This window comes from Acomys russatus, chromosome 8 (assembly GCF_903995435.1).
Source record: "Acomys russatus chromosome 8, mAcoRus1.1, whole genome shotgun sequence".
Taxonomy (NCBI): domain Eukaryota; kingdom Metazoa; phylum Chordata; class Mammalia; order Rodentia; family Muridae; genus Acomys; species Acomys russatus.
Genome location: NC_067144.1, coordinates 31,386,845 through 31,404,240, shown reverse-complemented (window position 1 = coordinate 31,404,240; position 17,396 = coordinate 31,386,845). Strand labels below are relative to the sequence as shown.

General features: G+C 39.7%; 1 protein-coding gene across 1 annotated transcript in view; it reads right to left on the bottom strand.

The window, feature by feature from the left end:
- The window catches only part of Morc1 (MORC family CW-type zinc finger 1), a 155,083-nt gene that overhangs the window by 77,133 nt on the left and 60,554 nt on the right, over positions 1 to 17,396 (bottom strand). The window contains exons 13-14 of the mRNA XM_051150013.1: positions 15,480 to 15,623; positions 7,355 to 7,509 (exon numbers count right to left, since the gene is read on the bottom strand). Coding sequence (XP_051005970.1) covers positions 7,355 to 7,509; positions 15,480 to 15,623 — 299 coding nt within the window. The remainder of the gene's footprint in view (positions 1 to 7,354; positions 7,510 to 15,479; positions 15,624 to 17,396) is intronic.

The window sequence follows — 17,396 nt, the reverse complement described above, 5'->3', positions numbered from 1 at the left end:
CATACTAGCCCAAGGGGCATGTCCCACGAAAGCCTTCACTTACCAGGAAACAGGGACAGAGGGGAGGACGTCCTATTGGGACTCTAGATGAGAGAAGTATGGGAGAATAGCAAAGTAGAAGAATCCAGAGGGTCCTAGAAACCTCTAAGTAGAACATTATGATAGGCAGATTTGGGCCCAGGGGTCCCGCTCAAACTAAGGCACCAGCCAAGGACAATACAGGCGGTAAACTTTAAACCTCTACCCAGTTTTGAGATCTTAACCCAGACATGACAGTGAAATTTTTGACTTAAAAATCCAACCGTATTAAATTCTAGGTAAAACAAGGAACTAAGATCTTAGTTCTTTAGTTTCAAATAAGTGATGTTCTCAAAGGTAGTTTGTGAGACACTCCAGTGAAGAAATAAAAATAAACAAAAACAACTCATTTATGATACTATAAAGCTGTGCAGGGGATGAGGGCTAAAACTGAGGGTTTTTTGTTTGTTTGCTCAGTTGGCTGGCTGGGTTTGTTTGCTTGTTTGTTTTTGTTTCCAGCAGCAGCCACTCTGGTGAACTCCTGAGCTGCTCTGTTATTCACCAGGAGCTACAATGAAGTAACAATTCTAAACAGCGTATGCTCTTCATTTAGCCTATTAGATAGACTATTCCCTCTTAGTATTTTAATTACCTGCAACTTCTCATTGTGTTTTCATTCACAGTAATCTTTAGCAGGAGAATGTTCTGTTGCTTCTCTGTTACATGGTAAAACCACCGACTGAAGGGTACCTGACAGGAACCTATTTCTTTTTTATTGACTTTACAAAATTGTATGCAATATATTTTGCTCACATTCTTTCCTTGTGCCCAAAATCCTCCTAGACCCCTGACTCTCTTACTACCTGCCTAACTTCATGTTCTTTTTTCCATCTCTCTTAAAACAAATAAACAAACAATAATAAATAAAACACCCAAGCCAACCAAACAAAAAGCATACAAAAGACATTGAGTCTATTTTGTGTTAGACAACTGCTCCTGAGCACAGGGCCTGCCCTGTAGGGTGACTTATGCCCAGACTACACTGGAGAAAACTGGTTTCCCCTTTCCCTGCAGGTATCAATTACAAATAGCTTCTTGCTAAGGTGGGATCTTATGTCCACTGTCCCTTCTTGCTGGAATTTTGTCTGCGTTAAACCTGTGCAGGTCTTGTGCAAGTTGCTACAGTTTCTGTGAGTTCACACATGCAGCAGCCCTGTTCTGTCTAGAAGATACTGTTTCCTCAGATTCATGGACATCTAGGTCTTACAAGCTTTTTGCCTCCTCTTCTGCATAGATTCCATGAACCACAAGGAGAGGGGTTTGATGAAGACATCTTAATTGGAGCTGAGTGTCCCAAGGTCTCTCACTGTCTGCACATTGTCTGCTTGTGGGTCTCTATGTTAGCCACCTACAGCAAGCAGAAGCTTCTCTGTTGAGGGCTGAGCAAGACACTGATCTATGAATGTAGTACTATGTCATTAGGAGTCATTTTGTTGCTATAGTCATTTAGCAAGTTTCCCCATAAGTTTTTAGTCCACAGACTACCTTTTTACAAAAACAAAGCAAAACCAGAATATAAGAATAGATCAAACAGAAACACAGTGAGCAAATTCTATACTCTGTAAAAAACACATAACAACAAGAGCAGTTCTACTTAAAAAAAAAAAAAACAAACAAATTTCAAGGATAAATAAAATAATAGACAACTGTTAAACAATTTATCATACTAAAAAAGTAATGACAAATTTTGGGTGTGGTATTCACAGTGAGCTAAAATGGCTCTTACTTTCAGAAGTACACACCAAAGCATTCACAGATATAATTACAGATTTTCCAGAACTATGCTTTTCACAATCCATGTGGTGGACTAGAGATGAAAGAGTTTAAATCAACTTCCCCACCAGTTGATCATTGTCAAGGCTAAATGAGAGGTTTATGGAGCTTCTGGGTAAGTGCCATTCTTCTAGTTTTGAAATTCCCCTTGTTTTCCTTGGCCTCCCGTAGCAGCTGGGGCTCACAGACTGACTGGCTAAACAGCATGCTCTCACTCCCTTCTAAGACTTGCAGAAGGCCACTTTCTTGATGCATTGTCCCTTCTGTGGCTTTTTCTTTGTGTGCAACTGTCCCTGGGGTCTCTGTCTTTCTTGCAGATGACCACCTTACGGTAAATTCCTCCAAAGTCTTTTCTTTGACTGTATCTGTCTCTGGAGTCTCGTTGTGTGGCTAAATTTCTTCTTACAAAGACTGTGGGCTTGTGCAATTAGAGTCCATGGTAACAATTCCATTTTAACCTATGATTTCTTTAAAGGCTATATCTCCAAAAACAGTCACACCTCAGGTACTGGGAGTGAGGCCTCAAAATAGAAATTTCAGAAGGACACTATTCAACCCACAAGAATATAGTAAAACTTTCAAGATAAAGCATAAGATACAATATTTGTGAGTTTTGTGATCTTTCCTCTTTGTTTGGCCTCCAATCTACCTCAAGCCTTTAATTTTGTGGCTGGCTCTGGAGGTGTATAGAAGACTCTATATTTCATTATCACATTTTATTTTCTCTCATGATTTTCAAAAATCTCTTTATTGTTGGACAAATATTAGGTTGATTTCTTAAAAATAATTTCCCTATCACTTTCCAGTCTTAATACACCAATCTCCAATTCATTGCCTCTGGTACTGTTTAAAATAACATTTTAAAAATTGTTTAGAGTCTTTCCTATTTTTCAGTTAATTTTCACATCCAGAATGTATATAGATAACAAACTCCTTTTGAATCTTTATGAGAATATAGCACAGACATGTTTTAAAATGTTTTTCTATTTGTCTCTTGCTTTAGATAAATTTTAAAGGATCGCTGCTCTCTGTAACAGCAAATAAAACTTGGGTGGACAAAGGTTTGGGGACTTCCGACTTTTAAGCTATTTTCTAACAAGTAACATAAGCTCTTATAAGTAAAGGATTTACCAAATGTGAAGTTTAAAAAAAAGATACAATATTTGTAATATATTTAAAGTCAAGATGAATAGATAAATCTCATAATTTCATAAAATAAAATTCAAAAGGTATGGACTGTTTCTTATCCTCAAGCTTAAACTTGTCTCATGCTTTCACTTTTTTTTTTTTTTTAACAGGGGCCTCCTCACTCCACCTGTCCCTAGAAGGGTGTAACAGTGCGTTTTTCCTGTAGTGAAGTTTTGACATCTTAAGAGACTGAAATGTGTCAATAGGGAAATGAAATCTAGTTATACAGACAGCTATGCCCAGGTAGGAGAGTATTATCACCCTAAAAGCATTAAACTCCACTTTCAAAATTAAGCACAAACTTGGAAATTGATATGATTTAGGTAACGACCTAATTAGGGAAATTTGTAATTGAATCAGTTTGGTCCAGTCAGTGCTCCATATAGCCATTTCTACCTTGGTGGAGTCAAGGCCGTACTGCTGCTTGTCTTTCTTCATTTTATACAACAGGATTTACATGAAATCATAGAGGACATTTACTTTACACAAATCTTATAAGATAATACTCCAGCTGTAAGTCAGCAATAGATAAAACCCTGACAACTGGAATGAACAAATAAAACTTAAAGAGGGTAATTGTACAAATGACTAAAAATGCTTACTTTCGGAAAGATAAAAGTACAGATAAGTCTGCCTTTCCATGAACTCACATTAAATTTTTGGCTGAAATTTTGAGTTAGCAAAAGTGCACTGAGGGTCAAAAATGTGCTAACAAGGAGGTAATGTGTCATTGAGCTACACTGAAAATACCTCAACCATTCCAATGAAAGATGATCCAATTTCAGTCAAGGCTATCTATGCTTTCTGAAGACACTTGAATGTATAGATGTCAGAATGGAAAAATATTGAATCCTATTCTTTAATTTGGAGCTGTTTGTCAAGGTAAAACATAGCAGAAGAGAGATATGACTTACCTTCAAAGACCTTAAGGGCTGACGAGTGGCTGACGAGGGTTATCGCCCATGGCCCTTGTGGAAAGAGGCAATGTGGCCTGTCCACTCCCTCTGTCCTTTAGAAATAGCCACTTCCTCAGGGAAGCATCCTTCTCTAGCCCAAAAACGGGAGCTTGCCAGACACTGGCTGTGGCTTCCCCTTTCCTTCCTCTCCATTAGGCAACCACTGCTTCTGCTTGTCCGAGGAAGTTGCCTCTTTGGTCCAATTGGGTTGTATAAATTGGGTGACTTATAAGCAGTGAAATTTTTTTCCTCACATGGCTTCACATCCAAGAAAAATGTACTGGCAGACTTGTAGCTGTGGGCTCACTACCTAGATCAGCGATGGCATCTTCTCTCTATATTCTTACTGCTCCTTATCTTGGGTCCTCTGCGCTCATGACCTAACCATTTCCCAAAGAGCCCTCCTCCTGATACCATCGTATTGGGGAGTTAGGGTTTCAACTTACTAATGTGGGGTGGACACAACCTTCAAGCCACAGCAATCTATAGGATTAAACGTTGCTACACAGGGTGGATCACATTTGGTTGGTCAGCTCTCGAACACTCACCCCCCTACCATAGCTGGTTGAATCAGAGTAATCATGAGAAAGATATATATATATATACATATCACATATATATGTATATGTATATATAATCTTGATGTATATATGAAGACCTTTTTTGCTACTGAGATTCAGAGGCGTCCTGAAGAAGGTAGCATCTTTGCTTCTGTGGAGGCCATGTCTCCGGGCTAAGCAACACTGAGCTGGAGGGGATGAGTGCGAATGCGACTGAACCGTGTTTTTCGGGTTCTTTGTTAACTAAGAACTTACTGAATTTTGTTGGGAAATATTATGTTTATTACACCCTACATTGTATTTTAGCAATCACTTCAATTATGGCCCACTTCAGACAGCTAGTAACACACTTCTCCATAAGAGATTGCGCTCAACCTCAAATGCCATTTGATGTTTCACACCATGAATTCTACTTCGTCCCTCTGTATTCCTCACTGCTGATGACTAGCAATAGCATTGCTAGGCTACAGAAAACTTCGGGAAGCAATGGCTGATAGTGAGGTGAGGTCAGCCTCAGAGAAAACTGTTTCTGAGACCCTTACGAGCCACTGCGCCAAAAGCAAATGCAGATTTGGTAAATGACAGAGAGTCCTTCCTTTTGCATTTCTCTTTCTGCTGATTCAATTTTTTTACAAGGGTCCAATTTTCCATAGGAACAGATCAGATTTACAGCAAATACAAAGATTGCATCTTTTATTTATAAGGCAAAAAAGCCCTCTCAAATACTTTTCATTAAAACTATGTGCCCTGGTGTACTGGCTTTAAGAGTTATTAGTCAACTATTACGTAACTTTTGCTATTCTGGTGAAGGTCAATGGTCGCATAAGTTACTAAAACCGTCATCGGGCCAGACCTCGATGACTGAATTCCAGTTGGCAGTGAAATTTAGAGAACTGTGTAATATATGAACCACTATCTATGTTTTGCTACACTGCTCTTATTCTGTCATCCTTCCAGGGGTAAGATTTTTTAAATAAAAGTACCCTCATCCCAAAATCAATTCATAGCCAGTCATAAAATTTTTTAAAAAGTTACTAATGTTAACTTAAACAGAAACAGATAAATTATTTATTTTGAAATATATTATATCACTTGAGAGGATTTCGAAAGACAGTGAGGGGGTGCAGACGACAGGCATGAGGAATAATAGAGCTGATGGGAGAAGGTGGTAAGTAATATTGAGACAGGAGGCCAGGACTGCTGAGTGTACCCACACACCAGGCCAAAATGTTAAGGGAGCTCAACATCAACAGAAAGAGGGCACCCCGAGTATGTTGGAGATATCTCTAAAACCTTTAAATGTATGCTAGCTCTTTCTGGGAACTTCATTCCTTACTACAAGGCTAGGAGGTGAAGGTCTGCATTACTGAGAGGCTACAAAGACAACAAAAGCCCCACAGTTTCAAGTGCTCACTGCTCCCATTTCATATGGGCCTAGTACTTAAAGTCAAGGAGCAGATGCTTGGCTTCTGCTTCACTGTTTATGGCTATGTTGATATGTATATCCTTCTATGTGTTCTACAGCTTAAGTAGATCCTGCCAACGAGTATAGTAATTCCTGGGCCTCCTTCAAATATGTCTCTGAGGGGGAAAGATAGATAGATAGATAGATAGATAGATAGATAGATAGATAGATAGATAGATAGATAGGCAGGCCACAACATAGACTATGAGACTAAGCACACCCTTGGCAGAGCACTTGTCTGTTCTTTTGTCCTGTGGATTCCTGCATCCCTCCCTCTGTGTCACTGGTGAGGAATTTTCAGGTGCAACTACAGTGAGTACACAAAAAAACACTCTAAAATTGCTACTTCAAGTTGAGCAATACAAACTGTCCCAAGGGTAGAAGACTATTTTTGATATGCCTGAATTATCCATACTTCAACCCAATCACTGAACAGATTCAAAGTAGCTTGTATGTTTCTTTTTCCTAAATGAAGTGCTATGTCTGCCTAATTTAAAAAGCATTTGTGTAATTAACACACAGGACAGTAAGTCATTGTTCAAATATCTCCAGGAGGTGAGGTGGCACAGGTCACATTTTCCAGATAATTGCTGTTTACCTTTTATGTTTAGAAACATTTATTTTTAATTGAAATGCTTCCAATGTTAGTATTGTCAACAACGTTGGATCTACAGGTTGATACGTATTATTTCTTGTTATGAGATGGCAAGGGAGTCTCAGGTCCATGTGGGATTATGTGCTCCAGACAATGGAGTTTCAGGGACCCTCTGAGGGTTTCTCGCTCTCTTGGAAGCAAACTTCTGGCTCCCTCTGCCACAACCATCTACGACAGCACACTGCTCTGTGACTGCCCCTTCTAGAGATTTCTCTCTGATGGTGTCTGTGTGTGTGTGTGTGTGTGTGTGTGTGTGTGTGTGTGTGTGTGTTGGTGGGAGGTCTCACTATGTAGCTCTGGGTGGTCAGCAACTCCTATGTAGGCTACGTTGCACTAGAGTTCAAAGAAATCCACCTGCCTGTGCCTCTTAAGGTGTGTGTCATGATGATCACCTGATGCTTTGCTTTTCATACGATATTCTTGGGAGGATTCTGAAACTGGCTCCCTTGTCATGTCTGCTTGCTTTGCTTTTTGTACCACTGAGGATGAAATCCACAGCTAGCCAAGGGTTCTATCACTGAGCCCCACTCTCCCCCATCCTCCTCTTATGTTTTCAAAGCAGAAGCCCTTCTTCATAGCTCTGGGTTACTGGTTACTTGAATCAATATAATCTTTTCAGCTTAAATGAAATCACACGTTTGAGCCCTCTTAACTCTTACTATGACTGCAGAATACTCACTGATCCCGGTGTCCTTACAGTACTGGACCAAGTACTGTCCCATGACTTTTAGTAGATGATTGTATTCTTGGACATTGAGGAATTCTTGCTTATTATGGGATGGTTCCATGATCTCCAAGGGTACGTTCACAATTCCAATCACACCTGCACCAAGTCTGAGGGGGTAAGCACATGTATGAACTTTGTAAAATCTGGCTAAAGAAAAGGAAACGGTAAAGATGCACTGGTCACTTGCAATCAAATCTTCCACAAATTAATTAAGCTAACTTAAGGACATTTCGTTATCGACAATGATTTCTAGAGAGTTTCAGTATGTCATTTAGTTGTTAACAATACTCTTTCCAAACATGTTATTTGGGGGGGGGGGGTCCAGGTTGATAGAAAGGAACAAACATTTAGAAAAAAAGAAAAAAAAACAACCACAACACCAGTATCTTCATGGAACAACCTAGCCTGATCCTTTAAGTCTGACACTGAACAAAAAGAACCACTTTCTTTGTCCCTGTTTCATCTGTCAGGCTACATGACTCACCATTGCAATGGTTCGTGGGGAGATCACTCAGTTCTACTACGAGAATATAACAGGCCCATACGGTGACAACAGGTGTCTTTCTGACTGTTACCCTGATGTGCAATGGGTTTTTCATTGGTGGTTGGTTGTTTGGTTGGTTTTATCACCATGCTTTTCTAGGGGCACAGGATATACATCCAACTGGGATATTCTGATTCTTGGAATTACCAGATTTGAGGGAGAAAGCCTCCTGCATTGGTTTCCCACTGCTCCTGCCATAGCACGTATCACACTTTCCCAAACTGAGGCGTCTGCTGGCTTAGTATTTCACAATTTTCTTCTTCTACTCTTTCCTCCTTCATTGCACCATTACTCATTCTCTGAGTCTAAAACTGTGTCTCAAGCAGAGGGCCTGATGTGCGTTCCTTGTTTAGTTCACCGCCCTTCTCACAGGACACTGCTGTATTCATTTATCCATGTATCCTTTCCCACAGTCAGTCAGCCACTGTTAGTCCCTGGACCGGATCCAGGAGCTGGAAACTTAGACAAGAATGAGAAAGACAAGGTCCCTTGTTCTTATTCACGGGAGAATGACACACATGGCATTAGTGAGCAGATAAATGTACAAGATCATTTCACGTGGTGATAAGTGGCTTTAGGAAAATGAAGTTGATGCTAAATCATGTGACAAGTGACAGGTAGGTATGACAGCAACTCTAATTAGGTAATTGAGGAAGGGGCTTCAGCACTCATTCCTGAACAGCATGCCAAGGCCGATAGTTTGAAGGTCTAACGACAGGAGGTTCAATACCAGTTGCTATAAGACTTTCAGCAAAAAAAAAAAAAAAAAAAAAAAAAAAAAAAAAGCTAACTAATTTGAGTTTTTAAAAAATACTACTATAGCCTGGTGGTCATGGCATGTGCCCTTAATCCCCGCACTTGGGGGAAAGAGGCAAGTAGATCTCTACAAGTTTGAGGCCAGCCTGATCTACAGAGTGAGTTCTGGGACAGCCAAGGCTACACAGAGAAACTCTATATCAAAAAACAAAACAAAAAAATTACTCTACAAATAATAAAGGGAAAACGTAGCTATCTCTACTTGTAGATCCTGTGCTCCAGAGACCCTAAAGATTCCATGAGAAAACTCTTAGTCCTTGTAACTCCTTTCAGCAATATACCAAAATTCAAATTCACTGTACAAAAAGACAACAGCTATTTTTGTATCTTTTTATCTTTTAATATTTATTGGCACATATTAATTATATATGATAATGGCTTATAGCTTTTTTTAATACCAATAACAGAAGTGATCCCATTTACAGTATCAAAAAACACACAAAAAACTAGTATAAACTGAACCCAGGAAATAAAAGATTTCTACAATGAAGTCTTCGTGACAGTAAAGAAAGACACTTGGGGAAAATCTCCCATGGCTGTAGATAAAGATAAATAATATTGTAAAGACAGATATATTACCAAGTATGCAAATTCAATGCAATCCCCATCAAAGTTCCTATAACATATCCCCAAACTAGAAAAAAAATCATAAAATTCATATGGAAGCACAAATACCCCACATCCAATAACTAAAACAATCCTTAGCAGGAAAAACAGTGTAAGAGGATCACAACACTGGAGGTATTATAGAGTCATACTTTAAAACAGCTGAAACCAGCTCACACAATCACAGCCATCTAACCTATTACAGAGCTGTGAAAGCTGGGTTTGGTGGCTCAGGCCTGTAATCCTAGCACTCAGGAAGCAGAGGCAGGCAGATCTCTGTGAATTCAAGACAAGTCTGGTCTACAAAGTTCAGGACAGCCAGGACTACACAGAGAAACTCTGTCTTAAGAAACAAACAAAACAAAACAAAAAATAAAATAAAATAAAATAAACAAATAAAACAAAAAACGAAAGATGTTAAGAATCTATATTGCAGAAAAAACTAGTGCTCAGAAAAATTGAGATTTCACACTGAAAAGAGTGAAACTAGATCCATATCTCCCACAGTGACCCTAAAATTAATTAAAAATGTATCAGACGCCATAATGTAACACCTGAAATGTTGCAATGCTGGAGGGAAACATGATTTTCTGTTTGGGACTTCTATAGCATGGGAAATAACCCCAAGAACTGACAAATGGGATTATGGAATTAAAAAGCTCCTACACAGCAAAGGCAACACACCAGAGTATAAAGAGAGAGCCCACACAGTGGAAGCAGTATTTGCCACTTATGCATCAGACAGGGAATTCATATCCAGTATGTGTAACTGCCAAAAAATAAACACCAAAAAAACCCAAATCATATCACCAAGAGTTGTGTGAATGAACTGAAAAGACTGCTCCCAAGAGAATAAAGTCAAATCGCCAAGGCATACTTGAAAAAGTGTTCACCATCATTAGCCCTCAGGGAAACACAAATTAAAGCTGCTTTGGGATTTTTGTCTCACCCCAGTAAGAATCAAGAAAAGGACAGACAACAAATGTTGATGAGGATGTGGACGAAGAAGAACCCTTATTCACTGCCAGTGGAAATACAAACTCACATTGGAAACCAGTATAGAGGATCCTCACTAGACTGAAAACAGAAGCACCACGTGAGCTAGCTCTCCTCATTCCTGGGCATCTACCAAAACGTCTCTGTTACCACATCCCAGAGATACTTACCCATCTATGTTTACTCCTATAGGAGTCAATATGCCAGGAAATGGGATCAGCCTAGCTGTCCATCAGTAGATGAATGGGTAAAGAAAATGTGGTCCATATATGAATTGAGATTTTATTTAGCCATAAAGAAAAATGAAAATATGACATTTGGGGCTGGAGAGATGGCTTAGAGGTTAAGAGCACCATCTGCTCTTCCAAAGGTCCTGAGTTCAATTCCCAGCAACCACATGGTGGCTCACAACCATCTATAATGAGATCTGGTGCCCTCTTCTGGTGTGTAGGTGTACATGCAAACGGAACACTGTATAAAAAATAATAAAGAAATAAATCATTTAAAAAAAAAAAAGAAAATATGACAATTGAAGAAGGAAAAGTCATGTAACCAAAAATCATATGCTAAGAGAAGTCAGGCTCAGAAAGACAAACAGAGCCTATTTTCTCTATTTTTTATTTAAATTTTTAGATATGAGTGTGTACTAAGAATGCATAAGAACTAGTACACGGATCTCAGGAGGAAAGGAAGAGATTCTAAGAGCATGAAATAGAGCAGGTACCAGACTACATCTCATAGGGATGCAGAATGGCAGACTCGCTGTGCAGGAGGAGGAGAGAGGGGATGAGCTGGAAGGGCAAGAAAGCATGGTGAGGGGCATGGAGCAAAGGAATGAATGAAAACAGAATATAACGACACATGAGTGAAGATGCCAAGGTTTAACTGGTTGCTTTCTATGCTAATCTTAAAATTGATAGTAAAGAAATAGTGTTCTCACTGTTGATACACAGTACTAAGTGCACTCATGCTCCTTAGAAAAAGATAGGTGCCCGCTTGCCAGATCCAAGATGTTGGCACCCAGTAAGCACTATATCTGAACAGTGGGACAGCAGTGAGAGCAGAGCAACTGACAGGCCTGCAATGGGCCACAACACCCTAAATGATGTCTGTCTTTCCCAGGTGAGATGAGAGCCCACAGTGTGAGAAACTATCGGGTCCAATCCCAGATCACCCAGCTGAGCCCTGGAAAAACTCCCGGGCACCTGGCAGGGTGGGCTCAGCTTCAGGTTTTCTAGCCAGGCCACTCTCACTGAGCACAGATTTCCCAAATACCACAGCTTGCGATCCCAACCTCATACCCTCCCTGAAGTGGTTACCTTCTGGGACAGGGACAATACTCACTGCCAGGCTTTCAGGCTACTGTGGCCTGTGGCCAAAAGCTCAGCCTTTCCCCTGGGGGAGTGGATACCTTTTGATACCCGGGTAGTCAGATCCAACCGTAGGCTCTAGACTCAGTGAGTACAGTGGCTCCGCAGTGGGACCTCATTAACCTTGGAGCAAGTAAGCCAGTAGTGGGGCAGCCAACTCCAGTCCTTCCCTTTGCCAAAGGAGAGTCCCCAGAATCCTGAGGAGCCCACTAGGCCCCCCAGGATCATACAGCTGAAGAGAGCCTCTGGAAAGTCCCTGAAAACAACCCACCATTCCTAGATCATTCCCAACAATCTGAGGAAGCAACCTTCAGGAACATTTAGCTTCCTGCCCAGGACTCCTTTTGCACCCCACTCCCCAGCCCCCACCAGAACTCCAGCAGGCAGCAGTATCCACCAGCCAAAACCATAGACCACCAGATAGCTAAAGGCCAGTGTAAAAATACAATGAACAAAAAACAGAACAATATGGCATCTTCAGAACCCAGTTATCCTACAGCAAACAGTCCTAGATCCCCTAACACAACTGAAAGACAAGAAAATGACATTAAATCTATACTTATGAAAATGATAATGGAGGAAACAAAGAAAATATGTAAAGAAATACAAGAAGGCACAAGCAAATGATTTGAGGTCTTTAGAGGGGAAATGAATAAAGCATTGACAGAATTTCAGGAAAATACAAACAAACAGAAGAAGGAAATCAATAACATGGTTCAAGATCTGAAAATGGAAATGGGAAGAATAAAGAAAGCACAAGCCAAAGAAATCCTGGAGAGGGAGAACTTAAGGAAAAAAACAGGAAATTCAGAGGTGAGCATCAACCAGAATTAATCAAAAGAGAAGACGAAGGAGGCTTCATACTCACCAAAGGAAAACTCAACCATGATGATATCACAATTCTGAACATCTATGCCCCAAATACAAGGACACCCACATTCTTAAAAGAAACATAACTAAAGCTTAAATCACACATTGAACCCCACGCATTAATTGTGGGAGACTTCAACACCCCACTCTCACCAATGGACAGATCATTGAGACAGAAACTAAACAGAGAAATAATGAAACTAACATATATCATAAATCAAATGGCCCTAACAAACATCTACAGAACTTTTCACCCAAACACAAAAGATTATACTTTCTTCTCAGTACCTCATAGAATCTTCTCCAAAATTTATATATATGTGTACATAGTCAGTCACAAAGCAAGCCTCAACAAATACAGAAAAAAGAAAAAAGAAAAGAAAAAAAGAAAAAGAAAGAACCCCTTGTTTCTTATCAGATCACCATGGACTAAAGTTGAACTTCAACAACAGTAGACATTTTTTAAAGCCTACATACACATGGAAACTGAACAATATGCAAGGACAACTGGGTCAGGGATGAAACAAAGAAAGAAAATAAAGTCTTCCTAGAATTCAATGAAAATGAAGGCACAACACACCCAAACCTGTGGAACACAATGAAAGCAGTGCTAACACTAAATGCCTTCATAAAGAAATTGGAGACATCTCATGCAAGCAACTTAATGGAACACAGGAAAGCCCTAGGAAAAAAAAGAAGCAGACACCCACAAGAAGAGTAGATGGCTGGAAATAGTCAAACTCAGGGCTGAAATCAATAAATTAGAAACAAAAAAAAAAAACAATTCAAATAATCAATGAAACCTAGAACTGGTTCTTTGAGAATATCAGAAAGATAGACAAACCCTTAGCCAAACTAACTAAAAGGCAAAGGGAGAGTATCCAAATCAACAAAATCAGGAATGAAAAGGGAAACATAACAACACATAGCAAGGAAACCCAAAGAATCATTAGGTCTTACTTCAAAAGCCTATATGCCACAAAATTTGAAAATCTAAATGATATGGACAATTTTCTTGATAGATTCCCCTTACCAAAGTTGAATCAAGATGAGGTGAACAAACTAAATAGTTCTATTGCCCCTAAGGAAATAGAAGCAGTCATCAAAAGTCTCCCAACCAAAAAAAAAAAAAAAAAAAAAAAAAAAAAAAAAAAAAAGCCCAGGGCCAGATAGATTCAGCACAGAATTCTACCAGACTTTCAAAGAAGATACTCCTCAAATTATTCCACAAATTGAAAAAGAAGAAACATTACAAAACTCATTCTATGAAGCAACAGTCACCTTGATACCTAAACCACACAAAGAAAGGATTTCAAACAATTTCCCTTATGAACATTAATGCAAAAATACTCAATAAAATACTCACAAACTGAATCTTCTAAGAAACCATCAAAAATATCATTCACCATGACCAAGTAAGCTTCATCCCAGGCGTGCAGGAATACTACAATCTACAGAACTAAAGAAGCTATATAACAAGGATGACCCCAAGGAGGATGCTTAATGCCCATTCAGAAAGGCAACCAGAATATACACTGGAAATGGCTGAAGAGAGAGAGGATACAGGACAAGAGCCTACCACAGAGGTCTTATGAAAGGCTCCACCCAGAAAGGAATTGAAGCAGATACTGAGACTGACAGCCAAAGTTTGGTGAGAGCACAGGGTGACTTGGGGACAAGTTGGGGGTTAGAAAGATCTGAAGGGGACATGAGCTCCACACGCAGAACAACAGAGATAAGAAATCTGGGCCAGTGGGGACCCACAGAGACTGATACACCAAGCAAGGACCATGCAAGAAGAAGACCGAGACGCTTTGCTCAGATGTAGTCAATAGGCAACATAGTCCCCAGGTGACCCCTATAATATGGGGAGCAGGGGCTGCCTCTGGCATGGACCCTGTTGCCCATTCATTGATCACTTCCCCCTGGTGGGGCAACCATGCCAGTTCAAAAAGGAAGAGGATGCAGGCAGTCCTGATGAGACTTAATAGGCTGAGGTCAGACGATATGGGAGGAGGGCTCCCTCTTTCTGAGGACTAGGAGAAGAGGGACGGAATGTGGGATCAGGAGGATATGAGAGAGGGGGCTACAATTGGGATGCAATATGAAAAAAAAAGAAAGATAGGTGCCCCTGACTTTTCTGTACATAGAGATTAGCACATGATACTGCAACACGCCTGCTTTTTGGCTGAGCAATGAGTGGTAAGCTGATTCTCTGAGCACAAGGCAGCAATAAAACCAAAGCCCTCCTGACTCATTCCAACACTCTCAGACATTTTATCTGAATTTGTCCTTTTTTACGATGTCTCTCTGCCTTTTGTCTTTTTGGTTGTAAGAATAGTCTTTAATAGCTGGACCATCTCCCCATTCCTCTAAGATGTCTTTGTAAGATTTCATATAGCTGTCAAAGCAATTTGTGGAACTTTGGCACCAGAATACATTTTTTTTCTAGATTCTAAACAGTCTGGAAATGTTAACTAATATATATCCATGCAAGTTAAGAGCTTAGAAATCCATAACATGTTTCCTTACAAGATAGGAGTTTGGATTTTCTTTTCTCTGCTAATACTTCTTTAATTTGTATTTTTTTAATTGGTAAAATATTAGAAACCTAAAAAGATGGCATAAGGGATGGAAAGACATAAGAAAATGCATTGGAAACAATATTATGCCAAATGTGATTTTCTTCTGAGAATCAGCACACAGTTTCAAGGTATTATAAATTAAGCAGATTAATTCCTGCATGGTGAGAGGAAGGTGAGTGGAGACTGGGGCACCTACTGGCATCATGATGAATCACTCATCTAGCTCTGCACACAGAGATGGACTTTGGCCTCCCCACCCTGCATTTGAATCGAGGAACAAGCTTACTTACAAGGACTTCATTTTCAGCTGGGGTCCAACCTTCTCATACATTTTGATCAACCGGTTATTACTATAAATGAACACTCCAGCTTGGCTTTGGTCTTCTACGTGCACTCCGAAGATAAGGAAGAGTGTTTTTGCCTTCCTTAGTGCCCTAAAATTGTATTTAGAAAGGCTGTTTAAAAGTGCTCAATTAAGGAAAATATAACATTTATAATATTTTTAATAAATAAATTCAGAAGATAAATATCAAAAGGATGACCCATAACATACCAGATATTTTGCAAAGCCTGTTGTATATAGCTGACACCTGTGTATAGGCAAGTATTTTGTATATGCAAATTACGACACAGGTCATGCACAAGCATTCACTCAAACACAAATCTGCTCACTTAAATCTAAAAGGACCAGAAAAATCTCTGTATACACTGGTCTAACAACTGTGTGACAGCTGTAGAGTAGTCAGGATTCTCTGGAGTAACAGAACTGACAGAATGATTAGAATGACTTCCAGGTGGTGGTCCAGCTAATCTAGCAATGGCTGTCTACCAAAGGAAGGTCCAAAAATCCAGTAGTTGTTCAGTTCATAAAGCTGGAAGACTCAGCTGGTCTTCAGTATACATCAGAATCCACACCCCAAAAAAGTGGGCTGTAATTTAAATGAAAGAATGGACTTGCCAGCAAGAATGAGAGGAAGGGGGCAAAGAGTGAAAGATTTCTTCTTCCACATTTTTTTATATAGGCCACCAGCAGAAGGTGTGGCCCAGAATAAAAGTGGATCTTCCCATCCCAGAAGATCTGGATTAAAAGTGGATCTTCTAATTCAAATGATTTAATTAAGAAAAATTCCTTCAAGGTTTACCCAGGTGCTTGAGTTTTACTTAACTTTAGGTATAATCAAGTTGACAACCAAGAACAGCCATCACAAGTCTACCCCTTGTCAACTTGACACACAATCGTTATCTCCTTATATCATGCTTAATAACCAGGTCATAATTATACCTATTGTGATATAAATATCCCATTTACATTCACAAATGCATTGTATATTTAGCTAGGTCATAATTATGCCTAACATGGTATATCTATCCCATACACAACCACAAATTTTAGAATAGGTGGCAATATCTCTTAAGGGACATTCTTTCAGTATCTAAACTTTGCAATGATAACAACTAATATTTTCTTAATTGAAGTTACATGATAAAGAAATTGAGAAAAGAACATTGAAGAAGAAACATCTGCACAAACACATTCTTAACAAGATACGACAGAAACACTCAGGTCTGGCATTGGTTGTGTGGCCTTAGCTGCTATTTATAACTACCTTTCTCTAGTAGCCATTCTGTATTTCCTCAGTGGCCAGGGGGAAGTCTGAGCTTTGAGTTCAATGGAATATTTGCTGTGTCCCCTGGCAGGAGTGTTTCCTCCTCTGGAACCAAAAGGTCTAGGCCAGCAGAACATAAGGTCATGGGAACAGGAAGCAAAAATTTTTCTCAGTGGATCACTAGGGGTGCTAGTGAGTAGAATGATTCTCTTTTCCATCCCTTGACTCCTAGACCTGTGGCTCCTGGCTATGGGAGAAACTATACCATATATTGGATGCTGACATATATGCTTTCTGGAGAACTCTGGTCCAGCCTTCCAGGCTGTTCCACCTAATTGGCACTGAAACTGTGTCTCCAATAAGTCCATTTCATCTTTCTACAGCTGTTTCAGGATGATGGGGAACATGGTAAGAACAGATGTATTCCAAGATGGTAAGCTCCCTGTTGCACCTCTCTGTGAAGTGAGTTCTTTGGTCATAATAACATGGTGTGGAATACCATGCCTATGGATAAGGCATTCTGTAAGTCCATGGATGGTGGTTTTGGCAGAAGCAAAATGCTCTGGAAAGGCAAAGCCATAATAAGAATAAGTATCTACT